At 43.5% G+C, this 21,458-nt stretch overlaps 1 protein-coding gene across 2 annotated transcripts in view; it reads right to left on the bottom strand.

Moving 5' to 3' along the window:
- Positions 1-21,458, bottom strand: part of cwc27 (CWC27 spliceosome associated cyclophilin) — a 349,321-nt gene that overhangs the window by 117,838 nt on the left and 210,025 nt on the right. For both annotated transcript variants that reach the window (XM_070869351.1, XM_070869343.1), the window contains one exon: positions 5,743-5,843. In XM_070869351.1, coding sequence (XP_070725452.1) covers positions 5,743-5,843 — 101 coding nt within the window. The remainder of the gene's footprint in view (positions 1-5,742; positions 5,844-21,458) is intronic.

Raw genomic sequence — 21,458 nt, 5'->3', positions numbered from 1 at the left:
TACTAACTCAGATGTTCAGTTTCTTCTTGCAGGCCAAGTTAGTGCATAACCGACACGAACAGATCCTGACTGGAGGAGGGGACCCTGACCCCCAGTACGGTGGAGGAACGCGTTTTGGGCCTCATGGACCACAAGTGAGTGCGGTGGCGGCGGGTGAGGCGCCCTCAGGAAAGTGACGGTATGTTGAGGGCCTTTGCATCCTCTGTCAGGCCACTTAGCCATGACATCACAATCCTTCCCCACTTTCCATGAGACTGGCATTTCAGAACGCCTTTTCCCAGTCCTTGCCCCCTTCCCTCCAGGTAATCACTCTTCTCTGGCTTTGTGCTTTCAGATGATGAACCAGAGGCCCACGAGCCTGTATGTGAGCTGTCCAGTGCCGGCAATGGTGGAGACGAAGAGGAGGTGGAGGACACCTCTCTGCCTGTCGCTGAGGAGACAGCGGCCTCAGCGGTCAGGTTCACCACCTCAGTGGAGGTGAGCATGGTTGTGGATTTGGCAGTGGGTCGTGTTCTGGGACCCAGTGGCCTGCAGCAACGCCAGGGAGAAGGGAAACTTGGGGGCCAACTCCCCAGAGGGTGAGTGCATGCCTGAGTAATGCTTAGCAGCACTCTGATGAGGATCTCGAGCTGGAGGTTATTGCAAGACAATCATTGCGGATGCACAACGATCAGTTGGGTGCATTGGCAAGGGTGCCAGAGAGCCTTAATGCACTTGCTGTGAGGATTGAGGAGTCTGCCTCAACATCTGCACTTGTGAGTCAGCAGCCCATCCTTGGTAGATACTAACGGATGGTGGAAGCCACAAGTGACCATGGGGTCCCAGACATGATGGCGCAGGCTATGGCTAATGTGGCAGTAGCCACTGAACATCAAGCCGAAGCCGCGCAAGGCCTGCATTCTGTCAGTGCGTAGTGGCATCAATGTGCTCTCTGCTCTGATGTAGACTCACTCTGCTCTGATGTAGAGTCAACTTGATGCCATTCAAGCACTGACTGCTGCCATCGTGTCTGGGTTCCCATCAGTCCAACAGGGAGGTAATGGTGCCTAAGCAAGCCAGCAATCTGCGCTCCCTCAGATTGCTCCAGGTGCTGAGGCTCTGCCCCAGGGTAGTGACAGCGTGTTAGTCGAGATGGAACATGATGTCCTCTCTCAGGACAACATAATTCCGTCTCCCACCACTGCCATTCCGCCTTTGCACCCATCTGGCCGAGACTGCTGCCGCCCATGCTGAGGTAGTGCGGTCCGCAGACGGGCCTTCCAGAGCCCAAGCTGGTCGGGGACGTCCTGCTAGACCATCAGTTGTGTCTGCAGCGCCGACAGAGCAACTTTCACCAGCCTTGCTGCAAGCACTGAGACCCCATTGAGGAGGAGCAATAGGCATGGGGGGGGGGGGGGGTGTGGGTGGTAAATCACTGCGCAAGTCCCACTAACCAACAATAGCATCATGGCCATATATGTTGACCTTATTGGAATATTAAGGCATATACATAGTTGCACTTGCCTCTGGATGGATTATGTTTGCAGGGGTGTTGTTTCATTCATAATTTGGTGATGGCTCTGCATTGTGCTTCTTTATGGCACATTCTTGTTGTTATTAAAGGTTATTTTGCAACTTCACATTGTGTTGCGATTTATATACACAGAGAGTTGGAGGGTGTGGCATGATGTCTTTAGCACATCGCCAGATGAATAGGCTGGCCACTCGGCAGGTGTTGCACCATTTACTGGAATCACTGCGTGGTGAGTCTCTGATGAGCAGCCCTTGCAGTGGCATCAGTGTCAGGCTGCCTCCTCCGTGGCTGATGCTCCTTGTCTTCCTCCTCATCGTCCTCATCCTCCTGAGGTGCAGCTGCCATCCCTGGTGACAATGGCTCGCCCCTCATGATGGCCAGGTTGTGTAGTATGCAGCACACAGCAGTGAAAAGGGACACTCTATCAGGGGTGTACTGAAATGTCCTTCCAGAGTGGTTAAGGCAGTGGAAACACTGCTTTAGTTTGCTCTATTATGGTCCTGGTTGTTTGCTCTATTATGGTCCTGGTTGTAGCATGGTTGTGGTTGTAGCGCTGCTCAGCAGGGCTGGTGGGGTTGCGGAAGGGAGTCATCAGTCAAGTGGCTAGACCATATCTTTTGTCTCCGATCAGCCGGCCACGCTCTTCATGTGGTGGCTGGAACTGTCGTGGCACACTGCTTTCCTGCAGGATGAAGGCATCATGGCAGCTGCCAGGAAAGCGGGTATTCACAGCGAGGACCAGCTGCCTGTGGTCGCACATCAACTGGATTGCAAAACACCGCTCCATTGTGGGGCGGGGCCGCAATGCCACATGCGTGCAATCAATGGCTCCCTGAACGATCGGGAAGCCCACTATCCTGGCAAAGCCACAGGAGCACTGATCCTGGTTCTCCCTGGACATGCTGAACTTTATGTAGTCTATTCCTTGGCTGTAGAGAGCGTTGGTCACCTGGCGAATGCAGAAATGTATTGCAAACTGCGAGATTTTGCATATATCGTCTACAGGAGCATGGAAGGACCCGGTAGCATAGAAGTTGAGCGCTATTGTCACTTTCACTGGCACAGACAGTGAGGTGATGGTGCCGATTTCAGCTTCGAGGTCTGTATGCAGGAGGTGGCAGAGCTCCGTGACCACATCCTTGCGGAATCGCAGCCTTCTTGTGCACTGCTCCTCAGACATATCAAGGTACAAAGAATACACACGGTAAACCCTGGTGGGGGGGGGGGGGGGGGGTAAGGCCTCCTGCCCCGACGTCTGTGGCCTCTCCTCAGGCGTGGACCCACATTGGCCATATCATGTCTGTGTAGCTGGCGCCTTCGAAGTAGTCGCCACAGCACGACGTGGTGTGTCAGCACTGCCCCCATCAAGTTGCTGAAGGTAAGAGCGAGATGCTACTCGGCAATGGATCCGAAATGGATCCCGTCAACGTTGTTGAAATGACAGTCATCAAGGTAAGTACTCAGCAGCCGCAGCATGCCAACACCTACGCACTCTGCTAGGAGAATACGTATCACTCACTGCGACCTCTGTACCCCGGTTGCTAGTCCCGTTATATACCGCCCCAGCATCGTAACCTTGATTTGTGAACGGCAACTTTTTGTGGCGAGTTCTGCGACAGCCGGTAAGTAAGGCGTTGCAAGCGTACTGATGTCATGATTTCCCTGGCAGTAGTAGGCGAGGCGGTACTTCTTTGCGGCGCTGCAAAAACTCAACGAAGTTTGCAGCAGGAGGTTACATCATTGAGCACAGGTGCCAAGCCATTTGAGCCAAGGTTCCGCCTCTCCGGAACGCTATCAGCTGGTGGTAACCGCTGAATTTTAGCCCCATTCAGTCTGACAGACATAAAAAGAACACAAAACTGAAAATGTTGAAAATCTGAAATAAAAATAGAGAATGTTGGAAAAGCACAACGATCTCAATGTTATGATATATTTCCACCAGGCTCTTATAGCTTGCACAAAAGGAAAACGTTCAAACCATCAGTTTCAAACCCAGGTGTAGAACTGAAAGTACAATACATACCATACAAATCTCCCACCAGAGACCTGGATTGCCTACACTAACCCGACTCCTGATGGTGAGGACAAACTTCCCGACTACACTTCTTCAGATGTGGCAATGAAGCAGCATAGTTGGGATATCTGCCACCAACACGGAGTTGGAGCCAGCATAATTAACCATGATAGATTGGGGGTTTTGTAAAATGTAATCATGTCTAAACAAACTAAACCATTCAATCCCTTAAAGTTTGAATTAATTTTGAAATGCACTCGCTGTTGTTCTGTAGGCAAACACAGCAGTCAATTTTCACACAGCAAGGTTTCACAAATAACAAATGGGATGAATAATCAGCTAATCTGTTTTTGAGTGTGTTGGTTGAGGGAAAATGATTAAATCAGGACACCAGGAGAAGTCCTCGCTTTTTGAAAAAGTTCCATGGGATCTTTATCTGAACAGGCCTTCCTTTAAGTTTAAAGTTTCATCCAAAAGATGGTATCATCTGACAATGCAACACCCTCTGTACTGCATTGAACTGCCAACATTAACGCTTGAACCCATAACCTTCTGACTCAGAGGCAAGAGTCCTACCAATTGAGACAAACTGACCTTCATCAGGAAAAACTTCTTTACCCAAAGAGTGATAAATGTTTGGAATAAGTTACCAAGCAAGATAATAAAACACAAAAACATTGAGGTTATACAAAATTTGATTAAATGCCATGATGGGACAACTGATGTACTAAAGCAGGACCATTCAATAACTCTTGAGAGGGCCACAATTCCAAGAGGTGTAACCCTAGCAACAACTTACCAGGACAGAACAATAAGTCTATTTAGGGCCAAAGGAGTCGAAGATTTTGCCAGTTTATAAGACAAATGAAATTCATTGGGCCTTAAATTGCAGCCTCTCTGGTGTGTACGATGTGCTGAGAGAATGTTTTCCCTGGCTGAAGTGTCTACAACTAGGGGGCACAGTCTCAGGATAATGGGTAGGCCATTTAAGACAGCGATGAGAAGGAATTTCTTCATTCATTCATAGGGTTATGAATCTTTGGAATTGTCTGCCCCAGGGGCTGTGATGCTGAGTCTCTGAGTATATTCAAAGCTGAGATAGATAGATTTTTGGTCTCTAGGGGAATCAAAGGGATATGAAGATCGGGCAGAAAAATGGAGTTGAGGTCGATGATCAGCCATGATCTTACTGAATGGCGGAGCAGGCTCGAGTGGCTGTATGGCCTACTCCTGCTCTTATTTCTTATGTTCTTATATTAAGCCGATAATTTCCTCGTTTATCACTCTTATCCTTCTTAAATAGTGGTGTGACATTGGCAATTTTCCAATTCAAGGGGGTCATAAATTCAGTTCATGTCCAATTTTACAAGGCACAATTTGGGGCCAAATAATGAGGCTGTGCTACTAGCATGCATGGCCCCATTTAAATATTAAAATACAATACAAAAGCTTTGTACTCACAATTTCATGAATTCAGTTGAAATTCCGCCCACAATATGAGCCTTGCCCACAAAAGCTGGGCACAGTGGGAGTTCTGGGAGCTCACCCGTTACATTTTACTTCCTGCATTAGCTGGGAAAGCCTCCATTTTTGAGTTTCTTTCTCTGCCAATACTTTCCTTTATTCTTGTGTACTCAAGTGTAAACATAGCCTTGGTTTTACTAAGCCAAAACCTACTACGAAAAATAAAACTGCTAAAGCTGGAAATCTGAAATAAGCACAAAAAATGTTGGAAATGCAGACACGTAGCATTTCTTAAGGTGTGCATCCTTCATTATGTTTTAAACTTGAGGCATCGGTCCCTGATGGCAAGCATCTTAGACTGCTGAGGGAAGTCAGAGAGGAATGCAATACCTCTCTTCAAAAATGGAGAAATGGATAGACCAGATAATTGCAGATTAGTCAGCCTAACATCGATAGTGTGCAAGCTTCCAGAGGCCATAAAATGGGATAAAATTAATATTCACCTAGAAGGATATGGGTTAATTAAGAACAGCCAACACAGATTTGTAGAAGGGAAATCTGACAAATGGAGGAGTTATTTGTGGAAATTTGTGAAAAAATAAATTGCTTGGATGTTGTGTATATGGATTTTCAAAAGGTGTCTGATAAGGTGCCATATGAAAGGCTTGTTGATAAAATTGACTTCCGGACCAACACAGCTATACAAATCCCAAATGTCAGCAATAGATATAAATATATTCTTAACTCTTACCTTGCGACACCACTTCTTCCTTTTGAACAATTTCTGCCTTCTTCTGTTTTGATGCCAATATTTCCCGTTTTAGCTGACGTGCTTCTTTGCGTAACTCTTCACTGCATGAAAACAATATTTACATAAGATATAATTTTCTCTGTGATAAAACCAACTAGAAGAACGAGTTCCAAGCAGATGCTTAGAAATTCAGAGCTAAAAACAAAGAGAATGTAATTATTAGAAACAAGTGCCATCATTTATTACCATAAATTCAAGAAACATTGACATATTTTCAGTTTAAAGCTGCTCAGATTTAGAATAATTAATTTAAAAAATCATGTTTTGAATACTGCTGAGTCCACAACATTGCCCCCGATTTTTACTTTTTCATTAATTCAAGGGCTCTGTATTCTCACATTCCATTCCTTCTTTGCAGCAATGACTTTCTTCACTCATCATCCAACCCTATCCTTGCTGATGGCTGCACTGTACATTCATCAACTTCCTTCAGATTACATGCGTTCAATGCTCATAATCTCCAGTCCTCTCACAGTATAATGCTTGAATCACTATAACCTTCATTTATATCCATGTCCTTCAATGGAGCAATAAAAATCTTTTAATTCTTCGGGCACATTCTTCATGTTTCTCACCAGTCCAATGTACAGAAACTATCTCTTATCTTTGATTGCCTCACATTTGAGGTGCCAGACGTCGCAGTGGTAGCACTCCCTCCTTCGAGTCAGAAGGTTGGGGATTCAAGCCCCATTCCAGAGACTTGCCTACATAATTTAGGCTGACATTTCAATGCAATACCGAGGGAGTACTGCAATATCGGAGGTGCTGTCACTTGGATGACATGTTAGTATTAGGCCATCTGTACTCTTGGATCCTCAGAACCCATAGTGCAGTACAACACCAAAATTGAAAAAAATGAAAGAGAAGATGGCGTAAACTGAAGTGTGATTATTAGGTTAATGCCAAGCTTGAATTTTAAAAGCTTGAAGATTGTTCGGGGAAAGAAAGACTGAAGTAGGTAAGGACTTTTAAATTTGAGGTGTTGGGATATAAGCTACAGTCTGAGACTATACAGTGAGTCTTGGGTTTCAACACTGAGTTGTATGGAGGAGGGAGACCATGTAGGACAACATATTTGGAGATTAAAAGGATCAGAAGAGGAAAACTGATAAAAACATGAACCACAATAACATCAATAACAAAGAAAAACTAAATGAGGAGAAAGGTTGGAGGCTAGAGGTGAAAGACTGATTGTCTATCAGATGACATGCTTTTTCTTGCATTCTGTCGAAGAGTGCGAGAGGTACAAGAGCCTCCAGACATGGGAGTAATATTAAAGTCTTGGATGGACTTGGGCTTTGTAGAGAGAAAAACAGTATTTGGCATGTACGAAAGAGAGAGTCCATTTTGGAGGCAGCTTAAACGATGTGGAAGTTCTATTTCAATAGATCAGATGAAGTAAATAGATTGAAAGAAAGATTGAAAGAAAGAGAGAAAGGAGGAAGGAAAGAAAGAAGGAAAGAAAGGAGGAACGGAAGAAAGGAAGGATGAAAGGAGGAAGGAAAGGAGGAAGGAAAGGAGGAAGGAAAGGAGGAAGGAAAGGAGGAAGGAAAGGAGGAAGGAAAGGAGGAAGGAAAGGAGAGAGAGGGAGAAGGAATGAAGCAAGGACAAGAAAGGACTTATGTATATATGTAGCACCTTTCATCACCACCAGATGTCTCAAAGCGCTTTACAGCCAATGAAGTACTTTTGAAGTGTGATCACTGTTGTAATGTGGGATAGATGAAAGATCCTTTCATGCTAGGATAATCCGAAGCACCTCAGAGCCAATGACGTTGTTTTGAAATGTAGTCACAATTGTAATGTAGGTAAATGCGATGAACTGTGGCTGATAATCGGGAGATTCCTCTGTAGTTGCCGCAGTCCTCAACCGTCTTCACCTTGTGGCTGAGGAGCTCCTCTCGGAGTCACAGTGCTGATTTCGTCGACTATGGGGTACAACAGGCAAGATCTTTACGGCGTGACAACTGCAAGAGAAATGCAGGGAACAGCACCAACCCTTGTACATGGTCTTCTTTGACCTTACAAAGGCCTTTGACACTGTCAACCCTGAGGCACTATGGAGCGTCCTCCTCCATTTCAGCTGCCCCCAAAAGTTCGGTGCCATCCTCTGCCTTCTCCACGACGACATGCAAGCCATGATCCTGACCAACGGATCCATCACAGACCCAATCCACATCCGGACCGGGGTCAAGCACGGCTGAGTCATTGCGCCAACCCTCTTCTCGATCTTCCTTGCTGCAATGCTCCACCTCACACTCAACAAGCTCCCCGCTGGAGTGGAACTAAACTACAGAACCAGTGGGAACCTGTTCAACCGTTGTCGTCTCCAGGCCAGATCCAAGGCCGTCCCAACCTCTGTCGTCGAGCTACAGGGAGCCTATTATCAGCAAGGGCAGACATCGATGACGAGGTTCAACACCACCTCCAGTGCACCAGCGCAGCCTTTGGCCGCCTGAGGAAGAGTGTTCGAAGATCAGGCCCTTAAATCTGGCACCAAGCTCATGGTCTACAGGGCTGTAGTGATACCCGCCCTCCTGTATGGCTCAGCGACGTGGACCATATCCAGTAGACAACTCAAATCGCTGGAGAAATACCACCAATGATGTCTCGGCAAGATTCTGCAAATCGCCTGGGAGGACAGACGCACCAATGTTAGTGTTCTCGATCAGGCCAACATCCACAGCATCGAAGCAATGACCACACTCGACTAGCTCCGTTAGACGGACCACATTGTTCGCATGCCTGACACAAGACTCCCAAAGCAAGCGCTCTACTCGGAACTCCTACATGGCAAGCGAACCCCAGGTGGGCAGAGGAAACATTTCAAGGACACTCTCGAAGCCTCCTTGATAAAATGCAACATCCCCACCGACACCTGGGAGTCCCTGGCCACAGATCGCCCTAAGTGGAGGAAGAGCATCTGGGAGGGCGCTGAGCACCTCGAGTCTCATCGTTGAGAGCATGCAGAAAGCAAGCGCAGGCAGCGGAAGGAGCGTGCGGAAAACCAGTCTTCCCACCCACCCTTTCCTTCAACGACTGTCTGTCCCATGTATGACAGAGACTGTAATTCTCATATTGGACTGTTTCAGTCACCTACGAACTCACTTTTAGAGTGGAAGCGATTTCGAGGGACTGCCTATGATGATGATAAATGCAGCAGCCAAATTACATACAGCAAGGTCCCATAAAGAGCAATGAGATAAATGACCAATTTTTTTTTAATCACATTGGTTGAGGGATAAATGATGGCCAGAGATACCTGGGAGAATTTCTCACCTCTTCTTTGAATAGTACCATGGGATCTTTTACTTCCACCCAAGAAAGCAAGTAGTGCCTCAGTTTAATATTTTATTCAAAATATGGCACCTCTGACAGTGCAGCACTCGGTCAGTACTTCACGAGTGTGTCAGCCTATATTATGAGCTCAATTCTTTGGAATGGGGCTTGAATCAACAATCTTCTGAGGGTGCTATCACGGAGCCAAGGTTGACACCTTACCTCTTTTGTGTTTGTGCGAAAGAGGCGAGTTGTGATGCATTATGAGGCAATTTAAACTGAGTCAGATCAGCTGTTTTCCTCTCCTGCAAACAGTGCTGGAAACTTGGCAGGTATGCAAGATAGTCCCATGGTGCTCTCAAATAATGATATGATTCAGAGTGAGAGAAAAAAGTAAAACATTAGACTATAAATCTAAGAACTGCTGGTACCTTCCACTGAGTAATGATATTGCAATTTAGATGTGGGAGAGAGAGATTGCGATATTACATGTGAAATTGCAAACCCTGCTAAGTCGCTCACATATCAAGCCCCTCCTCAGGAAGAAGAGTTACGATGGCAATGGGGCACATAGTCCAAAAACACTGCAGGGCTTTAAATGTATTCTTGTTGAGTCTAAATTATTTATGTGCTGGTATGCTTTGGGTGTAAAAGTGAGTCCAATTTGCTCTATTTTTGAAAAACTAACAGTAAAAGTGAATATTACAACAGGAACTCTATTGTAACTATTCTGTGCATCAATATATTCTCTACCAGCCATTCCACCCTTATTTATTGCAATTTTTAAATGATGCTCCATTTTGACGATGTAAAGATCCAACCTCATCCAACTACTTGCAAACTATCAGATCCTGTTTGAAAATCATACTCTTTTGATTTAATCAACTCAAGATGAATGAGTTGATTAAGCCCATGAATATTTAAAGTATTGTATCCCCAACACAGATCCTTATAGGACACCACTAGTCACATCCTGCCAATTAGAGCACCTGCCCATTTTCTCTACTCGCTGTCTCTCCCCACAACAGATGTTAGGGTAATTGGTCTTTAATTCCCTGATTTCCCCCTCTCACCTTTCTTAAACAGCGGAATGACATATGGAATTTTCCAATCTAAAGGAACGGTTTCCGAATCGAGAGAACTTTGGAAGATTATAGTTCGGGCATCTGCAATGTTCTCACTTACTTTCTTCCTTTAAAACCCTGGGATGGAAACCATCTGGTCCTGGGGATTTGTCACTCATTAGTGCCATCATTTTCATGATTACTATTATTTTGCTTACGTTAATTTAGTTGAGTCCCTGATTCAATATTAGTTTCCTTGGGATGTCTGGTACGCTATTCTCTTCCTCTACTATAAATACTGATGCAAAGTAACTATTCAACATGTCTGCCACCTCCTTATTTTCATTTACAATTTCAGTTAACAGTTTTCAAGAACATAAGAACATAAGAATTAGGAACAGGAGTAGGCCACCTAGCCCCTCGAGCCTGCTCCGCCACTCAACAAGATCATGGTGGATCTAGCCGTGGACTCAGCTCCACTTACCCGCCCGCTCCGCGTAACCCTTAATTCCCATATTGGTTAAAAATCTATCTATCTGTGATTTGAATACATTCAATGAGCTAGCCTCAACTGCTTCCCTGGGCAGAGAATTCCACAGATTCACAACCCTCTGGGAGAAGAAATTCTTTCTCAACTCGGTTTTAAATTGGCTCCCCTGTATTTTAAGGTTGTGTCCCCTAGTTCTAGTCTCCCCGACCAGTGGAAACAACCTCTCTGCCTCTATCTTGTCTATCCCTTTCATTATTTTAAATGTTTCGATAAGATCACCCCTCATCCTTCTGAACTCCAACGAGTAAAGACCCAGTCTACTCAATCTATCATCATAAGGTAACCCCCTCATCTCCGGAATTAGCTTAGTGAATCGTCTCTGTACCCCCTCCAAAGCTAGTATATCCTTCCTAAAGTAAGGTGACCAAAACTGCACGCAGTACTCCAGGTGCAGCCTCACCAATACCCTGTACAGTTGCAGCAGGACCTCCCTGCTTTTGTACTCCATCCCTCTCGCAATGAAGGCCAACATTCCATTCGCCTTCCTGATTACCTGCTGCATCTGCAAACTAACTTTTTGGGATTCATGCACAAGGACCCCCAGGTCCCTCTGCACCGCAGCATGTTGTAATTTCTCCCCATTCAAATAATATTCCCTTTTACTGTTTTTTTCCCCCAAGGTGGATGACCTCACATTTTCCGACATTGTATTCCATCGCTTAACCTATCTAAATCTCTTTGCAGCCTCTCTGTGTCCTCTACACAACCCGCTTTCCCACTAATCTTTGTGTCATCTGCAAATTTTGTTGCACTACACTCTGTCCCCTCTTCCAGGTCATCTATGTATATTGTAAAAAGTTGTGGTCCCAGCACCGATCCCTGTGACACACCACTAACCACCGATTTCCAACCCGAAAAGGACCCATTTATCCCGACCCTCTGCTTTCTGTTAGCCAGCCAATTCTCGATCCATGCTAATACATTTTCTCTGACTCCGCGTACCTTTATCTTCTGCAGTAACCTTTTGTGTGGCACCTTATCGAATGCCTTTTGGAAATCTAAATATATCACATCCATCGGTACACCTCTATCCACCATGTTCGTTATATCCTCAAAGAATTCCAGTAAATTAGTTAAACATGATTTCCCCTTCATGAATCCATGTTGCGTCTGCTTGATTGCACTATTCCTATCTAGATATCCCGCTATTTCTTCCTTAATGATAGCTTCAAGCATTTTCCCCACTACAGATGTTAAACTAACTGGCCTATAGTTACCTGCCTTTTGTCTGCCCCCTTTTTTAAACAGAGACGTTACATTAGCTGCTTTCCAATCGGCTGGTACCTCCAGAGAGTCCAGAGAATTTTGGTAGATTGCATCTGCTATAACTTCTGCCATCTCTTTTAATACCCTGGGATGCATTTCATCAGGACCAGGGGACTTGTCTACCTTGAGATCCATTAGCCTGTCCAGCACTAACCCCCTAGTGATAGTGATTGTCTCAAGGTCCTCCCTTCCCACAAGGGGCCCACATTGCTACTGTCCACCCTCTTTTTCCTAATATAATTGTAAATTTTTTGTGTTGATTTTGATATCCCTTGTAAGTTTCTTTTGATACTCCCTTTTTGTAGCTCTTACTATCTATTTTGTCACCTTTTGCTGTTCTTTCCCAATTGCCAGGATCTATGCTAGTTTTTGCATTTTTGTATGCTTTTTCTTTTAGTTTGATGTTGTCACAAACCTCTTTAGTCATCCAAGGTTGGTCTTTTTTGGCAAGTAGAGCTCTTGCCCCTTAGGGGTATAAACTGGTTCTGCATCACATTACATTATTTTTTGAACATCTCCCACTGATCTTCTGTCGTTTTACCCATTAACAGATTTGCCCAGTTTACTGTGGACAGTCTCTGTCTCATCGCATTTAAGCCAGCCTTATCTAAATTTAGAATCTTAGGGCCCAAGCTTCGAGCCGCGCCTAGAACGGCGCAATCCCGACCTGGACGCCCATTTTTCGTGCCACAAAGTGCGCCTAAAAAAACCCTCCAGATGCTCCACCTCCCTGCAGGTCTTCTGGCCCTCGGCGCAGCACAGCAGGAGCTGTAGTGGGCGGAGCCAGGTCCCTGTGCCAAAAACAGTGCCGGGACCTCTGCACATGCGCGCTACAATGGGCGTGCAAGTGCAGTAAGCTCCAGGCGCCCAAACTGTGTGGGAGGGGCCGAAGCAAGCAGCCCCTAGCCCTGGCCAAATGGCCTCACTGGGGCTGCGTGAATAATGCTCCTCCCACGGCCAGCTCCTGCTTCCTCCCGACCCGACTCGACTCTCGCTTCCCGCCTCTGGACCGGACCCGACACCCGCTCCCCCCCCGCCCCGGACCAGACACCCGCTCCCCCACCCCCCAATCTCCTTCCCCCCCCCCAAATCTCCTTCTCCCCTCAATCTCCTTCTCCCCCCCAATCTCCTTTCTCCCCCTTCTCCCCTTTATCCCCTTCTCCCCCCCTCCCCCATCTCTGCTCCCCCCCTCTATCCCCCTCCTCTCGATGTCAGAAACACAGACACTGACAGACAGAGAATGAGACACACACAGACAGACAGAGAGATAGAGACACTAACAGAGACACACTGAGGGGGGCATCCCAGCATGCTGTTGGAGGGCTCCCGGTGCTGCAGTCGGTAAGTAGAAAATGTTTTATTTATTGATTTAAAAAAATATATTATTTCTTATTAATTTTTTTTGATTGATTTATTGATGTATTTATCATTTATTATTGATGATGGCTCTTTATTTGTAAAACTGAAATGTTTAATGTTGTAAACTTCCCTTTAAACACCCTCCCCCCCCACCATCCCTACGCCTGATTTGTAACCTATGCCTGATTTTCTAAAGTGTAGACAAGGTTTTTTTCGAATGTACAAAAATCTTCACTTACTCCATTCTAAGTTAGTTTGGAGTAAGTTTTCACTGACGAAACTTTGAAAACAGGCGTAAGTGGCCAGACAGGTCCCCGTTTGGAAAAAAAAATTCTGTTCCAAAATGAAACTGTTCTAACTGACTAGAACTGGAGCAAACTAAATGACGAGAATTCCGATTTCTAAGATACTCCGTTCTACACCAGTTGCTCCTAAAAATCAGGAGCAAATCATGTGGAAACTTGGGGCCTTAGTAGCTGTTTTGCATTTCTCCTTTTCAAACACTCCGTTGAACTCGATCTTATGATCACTATTAGATAAATGTTCACGCACCATTAGGCTGATAACTAAATCTGGTTCATTACTCATTAATAAATCTAGTATGGTCTGCCCCCTTGTTCGTTTTAGGACATATTGTTGCAGAAAACTATCCTGAACATACTCAAGAAATTCACTACCTTTCTGATATGAGCTAGTCTGCTTATCCCAATCGATATGAAAGTTAAAATCATCCAAAATAAAACCACTCTGCCTTTGTTACATGCTTGTCTAATCTCTGCATTTATACATTCTACCACTTCACATCTGATACCAGGGGGCGTATACACTACTCCCACTACGGTCTTAAATCCTTTCCTATTTCTTAGTTCTACCCATAAAGTCTCTCCTCTTTTATTATCAAAGTGATTTCATCCTTATTTCAAATGATATTTATACTTTCCTGATATTTACATGCTTAACTTGAATCACTGAACAATTTGGTGTTTTGGGTATAAAAATTGGCCTTGCATCATGAGTATAGTGTACTCCAACCTTTGATAATCTATATTTCATCGTGAGTGACTTGTTTTCAATTCATAGAATCTTACAGCACAGGAGGCGGCCATTCGGACCATCTTTGAAAGAGCCATCCAATTAGACCCACTCTTTCCCCATAGCCGTGCAAATCTTTTCAATTATAATTTCAATTATATACCCAATTCTCTGTTGAAAGTTTCTACTGAATATGCTTTCTCAAGCAGTGTATTCCAGATCATAACTCGGTCAGAGAAAAAAAACACCTCATCTCCCCTCTAGTTTTTTTGCCAATGATCTTAAATCTGTGCCCTCTGGTTACCAACACCAACCAGTGGAAACAGTTTCTTATTTATTCTATCAAAACTCTTCATAATTTTGAACACTTCTACCAATCTCTCTTTAACCTTCTCTGCTCTAAGGAGAATAATCCCAGCTTCTCCAGCTTCTCCATATAACTGAAGTCCCTCACACCTGGTTACATTCTGGTAAATCTCATCTGCACCCTCTCCAAAGCCATGGCATCCTTCCTAAAATGTGCTTCCCATAACTTCTTTGCTTTTGTATCCTATGCCTGTATTTATAAATCCAAGGACCTGTTATGTTCTTTTAACAGCTTTGTCAATTTGTCATGCCACCCTCAAAGATTTTTGTATGTGAAGACCCAGGTCTCTCTGTACCTCCACCCACTTTAAAACAGTTTCATTGTTAGACACTTACAATCAATCTCTCTTCTGAAAATACCTAATAAACATCTTCAAACATGAATAAATTCATAATTTACAGTAACCATAACAGAAAATAACATACTAGTTTCAAATAACATAACAAATAAAGCTTGCTTAACCTGCTCTTAATCTTTTCAGAAATTCTTCAATTTTTCACGTTAATTTTTTTTGGTTTTCTCACATGTTTAGTGTTCTATTGTTTTCTTTGCCTTTTTCCTACTATTACTAGTCTGCCCAACTTTAAATTATTTTTACTTTTTCTCTCTCCTCTCTAAATTTCCTTTCTCCCATATATTTTTTCCAGCTGCTGTTTTGCATTGTTTATTTTTCTCCCCACCTGCTTTAGGATTTGCAGACACATACAAGTGTCTTTATCTTCCCTTGTCAAACAGAGTTTAAACTCTTGTATAAAATAGTCCCTGCTCGTTTCCAGCCAAAAATACCCCAATCCCAAAATCAATGACCCAAGGTCAACATTCTCATCTTCAGTGACTGGCCATTTATGTGCAATTCATTCATTTCTGGTAGTTGATTGTGTTTTTGCAGCTTTTCAAAACAAGCAGCAGCAGCTCGCAGGCAGAAATGATACCAGATCAACCATTCTTGCAGTTGCGATAGGAACACATTTTAAATTCAGCTTAAGACAGCTGAGAGACAGTTTCTGCATCAACAAAACAGCACAATCTCAATTACTCGCATATAAAACTATCCTCTCAATTTCAGCTTGCAGTTATCATCTTATGTGTGAGTATATATGGCAGGATGATTGGTTCATGGCACATGTGCATATTCTCTACCTATATTCTTGAGTCACACTGAAATTGCCAAAATGATTATGCAATTTAGAAAATTCAGCCTACATTTTTCATGAGGATTGGGGGCAGCTCTCTCGGCCCTTTTCCAAAGTTTAAGTGCAGACCCTAGGCCACGAACATCCTGCCAACAATATGCATAACTCCTCTATATTGCATTTCTTACTGAAGGAAAAAAAGTTCTGGAAACAGATTGGAAATTATAGTTATAGGTATGGAATAAGATGACCCCAAACAACAGAAAAAATAATGTCGCCGTTGCTGCTGGGGAAAGAGTGGAAGTCAATGATAAGATGCAGACAGATGAAGGCTGTGCTGTACAGTGGTGATGTGGAAATAGAGTTTTGCTTGATTACTTTTGGAGATCAGAGAATATTTAATGAAACATTCCCTCAAGAGACTAATTAGGTGGGGTAGAGTCCATGATGGTAGAGTACAGTTTTTTTTAAATTAAGAAGGGCAAAGACCGCTATTGCAGCACACCAACAAGACTAGAAAGAGCAGGAGAGGAAATAAATCAAGAAGTACTGATTGTATGATGTCAAGTTTGTCTTTTAAAAGTCTGAAGACTGTAGGAAGCAGGAACGATTGAGACAGATGAGAGAAGAAACAAAATGAAAAATATTTTTGCCCACTTAATCAATGAGCAGAAAATCTAACACAGAAACACAAAACATCATTATGGAAGCAGTGAAAGAGATTCTGGTATTAAATCAAAAGCACAGGAAACAGAAGAAACATGGCTGATTGAAAATATGCAGACAATGCGCAAGATAGAAGCCTTAATCATGAGTAGCGAACTAGATTCAAATTTGGAAGCTCACTGAATTTGATACAACTTTAACAAATTCAGGGTTTCGATGTGACCATCTACCCTATCCACCCCCTGAAAAAAAGGAGAGCTATTGTATGTATCGAAAGGTACTAAATATCTTTCTGAATATGCAATGTCATATGTTCGTTCCTGTTCTGCAATGGACCCTTGTTTGAGTTATTGCCAGAACTTAGTCCTTGGTAAATAATTAGTGAGCATCCTTTTCTTATAACTATGGCCTGGATTGCGATAGGGATAACGGTGGAGCTAACCGTGCTCATCATTATTAAGGTGTAAAATGGACAGCAACTTTCAGCGTCTGCATATGCGCAGTTAAACGTGGAAATCAGGAAGTTGCTGTCCAATTTGCTCTGTTCCTCCTGAAGCTTTGCTGTACCCGTACCTCATCGAGAGACTCAGCATTCAAACACATGAAGGGCTTGAAGTTGTGGTACTTACCCACTAAACATACCAGAAAAGGTTAGAGCTTGTCCATTCAAGTGTAAATACATTTTAACACCGTGATAAGTCTTAATTACTTCCAAATAACCTCTTTGGCACTGAAAATTTACTTTTACAAGTGCGGAGTCTCATTCCTTAAGATTTTAATTATTGTTGGAGATTTCTTTTAAATTAAGGGGTAGAAATTGCCCTCCGGCGAAAACAGGGTGCACCGACTGTTTTTGAAGTGTTCTGGCCGCTGCAATGGATGCGGCGGCCTATCCGGTGAAATTCAGCTCCTCGGGAGTTTTTTCCCCAAGCGGGGTGGAAGTGGAGCATCATGGGGGTAGATGTGGGAGTGGAGCGCAGTAGCCATCACTAGCGGGGCAGAAGTGGGGACGGAATGGAGTGTCTGCAGCGGTCAGTCATCAGTGCTGCGCTGATGATGTCATCGTGCTTGACTGACAGAGTGTCTCTCCCCTTCAGCGGAACAGCCGCTGTGAACTCTGCATTCATTTTAGTTAGGTCCACTGGGCCACCAGGGAGGGTTTCGGTTGTGCCAGTAGTCTGGCACCCAAGAGGGGGTGCCAAGCTGCCAGTTGGCAGCCCGGCTGAACCTGGAGGCATTTGTTGGGCCGACCTGGCAGTCCGCCGACAAAAAAAAGAACATGGTGGCCATGGCAGCTGTACCACCATTTCAAACAGAGTGCACCGGTGGCAGGGCTGCTCCTGTGGAGCAATTCCGGGTAAGGAGCAATTTCGCGAGGGGTTCTCCGCCAGACAGTAAAGGGTCGGCTCGTGCACGCTGCAGCGGGAAAACGGGCAGAGCGGTCCTGCACACCGCTCCACTCCTGAGGAAGGGCAATTTCTAAAATGGTGGCCCCTCAAAGTTGAGTCAGCAGTCATTCAACGCCGCCCTGTGGCCGCCGCTTTCTGCCAGCCAGAGGCCTTATCAGGAGGGGCAGTTTCGGCCCATAAATTAAAATATATATATTTTTGTAAAGAGAGGGAGAGATGGGATTAAGCAACAGAAAGAAATGGTAAAAAAAAACATAAATTAAAAAAAAACCCTCTTTATTTTGCTTTCTGTACATGATTTTATCTTGAATTAAATATTCTAACTTACATTTCCTGGTTTAGACTCTGCGCGCCTAAGTAACTAATCTTCAATCTGCTGTTGCTTGCCCTGTTCACACCTGTCCCAAATGCCCTGGGCGCTCGCTGTATCCAGGCCTATGTAATTGTAAAGGTAACTAGAGGCATCTAGGGGAAGCACTAGGAAAGCATTATGTTTTACAGTTTATTTATTGGTGGAAAAACCCAATTGCACAGATCATATTACACTTAAAAGTCACTGTATCTGAGACAACAGGAATTGAACTCACATGGATTTACTATATACAGAAAAGCTACATAAAACAAGCAGAAAGACCTCTACTTGTATTTGGCATTAAAAGAAGAAATAATGCCAACTAAGAACCAAAACATATTGAATTAATTACCAGTGTTCTTCTAATCTCAACACATTGCAAAACACTGGCTTTTACTATTTAACTCAAAAAGCTTCCATCTGTGACACAATCATGGACCCCATATGTAATTAAATATTCACACCACAGGGTTCTCCTCATTTCACCTGTTACTTTTACCAGAAGACTTTCAACAAGCACCATTCACTTTAGTGGAAGCAATTTTTCGAAAGAAGGCAAAGCTTAATTACTTCAACTTATACCAGTATAAAGCTACAACAATAACTGCAACAATTCTTACAAAGATGGCCATTTATCACATCTAGCCACTTCTTCCAAAAGAGCACGTACAATTTGCATCATCGTTGAATTTCCCCAACTAACTTAATCTCTATAGAGAAGTGAGTAATGACAGATAAAAGTTCCAAGAAGATAAATTAAGTAAAATTTCTCCCAGACCCGCCAGAAGACATTTGAGAAAAATTCCACAATATATCATCGACATTAATCAATTGTGACCAGTGGCATTCGACAGATATCCTCATGTTCCACCATTGGGCTCTGAATGTTGTGTTCCATCGATTATTTGATCTATGTTTTTGTTTATCCTCAGAAATGTTTGATACTATTCTTAACCAGATATGTATCTACTATGTTTAAAGGAGTTAATCAACACTGCATTAACTTAATCCCTAGCCTCACCTAATGTTGGCCAATTTTGTATTCGTGCCCTCTGGCTCTGTAATCATAATAACTTTATTACATTATATTATCATGCCTTTTAGATTCTGTCCCCTTTCAATCCTCTTTCCAGCAGCAAAATCAAGTTAAATTCTGTGACCCCCCCCTCCTTATTACTAGTACAAGTCCTGGAAAAAAAACAGATCAGTCATGATCTTATTGAATGACGGAACAGGCTCGAGGGGCCAAATGGCCTACACCTGCTCCTATTTCTTATGTACTTATGTAATCATTCTTGTCCATCTTTTTGTGGACAATCTCTAATGCAGCAATCCCTTTTTGAAGGTAAAGTGATTAAATCACACATAGTAACTGAAATATGAACTTACCACTAAGTTATGAGTAGAAATAACTTGTTTTGACTTATAATCAAATGGCATAAAGATGCTCCCAGTAATTACATGATAACAGCTTTGCAGTGATTGGATAGTTTAGTGAATGGTTAATAATCATGCCCAAAACATTTTACTTTTCAATCTTTATTAACATTGTATTATAAATTTCACATTTCCTGCATTGATCTATGTTAAATTACACTTGTCATTCTTTATCCCATCCATGTAATGTGACTAGGTCCTTAGAACGCTGACAATTTCCCATAAACGAATCGCCTAACCACAAAGCTTGAAGTCATCAGCCAATGTTTACACAAATATATTAGAAATAATTCTTCTCATCATTTTGTCACTGCCCCATGACAATGCACTGTCCACTTATCAACAAAGTTTTTTTGGATTCTTCAATATTAACTCCTCTGCCACTCACTTTGGTCGTAGGTGTGCTGAACTCTGAGCCTACTTGCACATTATAACACCACATTTTTGCCATTGTTGATCCACACACAAAAAAATCACGACTTTTGGGAAGGTCCATAGCAAAAATGACAATGATATTAATCTAAATGGGGCTCTGAGCCAAGGGGGGGGGGAAGATTTTGTGGGGGAAACTCGGAAGTCAAATGAGCAGGTCGCAATGGCGTTCTCAGCTCAATTATACTAATTAGTATTGACTTCCGAGTTTCGCATCTCCATTTGCAGCAGGCATGTTGCACACCTGCATAACAAAATCCCAGCTGTATTTAAACGACTCTCCACAAATGGAAATTGGAGGTGTTCCAGGATGGATAGAAGACATAGAGCAAGAGTAGTACCCAGGGTACTGCTGTGTGCAGTCAGAAATGGGAAGGATATACTTTTGCCCAGCAATAGGAGAAAGAAATCTGCTGCTCTCACCAAGAAGTTGGAGGTAGATGAGCGGCAGGAGTGTTGTACCCAGGTCATGGATATAATGTAGGAAGTATATATAATGTAGGAATTGGTTTAATTGATCTAACCAGGTCAGGAAAAATGAGTACATGTGCTGATTGAACTACATCCTATGCTTTTAGCCCCTCCCTCTTTCACTCTGTCTTGCTAAGTAATCTCCATCACATCACTCTTACATAAGAACATAAGAAATAGGGACAGGAGTAGGCCATACAGCCCCTCGAGCCTGCATCGCCATTCAATAAGATCATGGCTGATCTGATCATGCACTCAGCTCCACTTCCCCACCCGCTCCCCATAACCTCTTATCCCTTTATTGTTTAAGAAACTGTCTATTTCTGTCTTAAATTTATTCAATATCCCAGCTTCCACATCTCTCTGAGGCAGCGAATTCCACAGATTTACAACCCTCCGAGAAGAAATTTTTCCTCATCTCTGTTTTAAACGGACGGCCCCTTATTCTAAGATCATGCCCTCTAGTTCTAGTCTCCCCCACCAGTGGAAACATCCTCTCTGCATCCACCTTGTCAAGCCCCCTCATAATCTTATGTTTTGCTAAGATCGCCTCTCATTCTTCTGAACTCCAATGAGTAGAGGCCCAACCTACTCAACCTTTCCTTATAAATCAGCCCCCTCATCGCCGGAATCAACCTAGTGAACTTTCTCTGAACTGCCTCCAAAGCAAGTATATCCTTTTGTAAATATGGAAACCAAAACTGCATGCAGTATTCCAAGTGTGGCCTCACCAATACCTTGTATAGCTGGAGCAAAACTTCCCTGCTTTTATACTCCATCCCCTTTGCAATAAAGGTCAAGATACCATTGGCCTTCCTGATCACTTGCTGTACCTGCAT

This window comes from Pristiophorus japonicus, chromosome 2, assembly GCF_044704955.1.
Source record: "Pristiophorus japonicus isolate sPriJap1 chromosome 2, sPriJap1.hap1, whole genome shotgun sequence".
In the NCBI taxonomy this organism is placed as follows: domain Eukaryota; kingdom Metazoa; phylum Chordata; class Chondrichthyes; family Pristiophoridae; genus Pristiophorus; species Pristiophorus japonicus.
The sequence above is the reverse complement of the archived record's forward strand: the minus strand, read 5'-3'. Positions and strand labels throughout refer to the sequence as shown.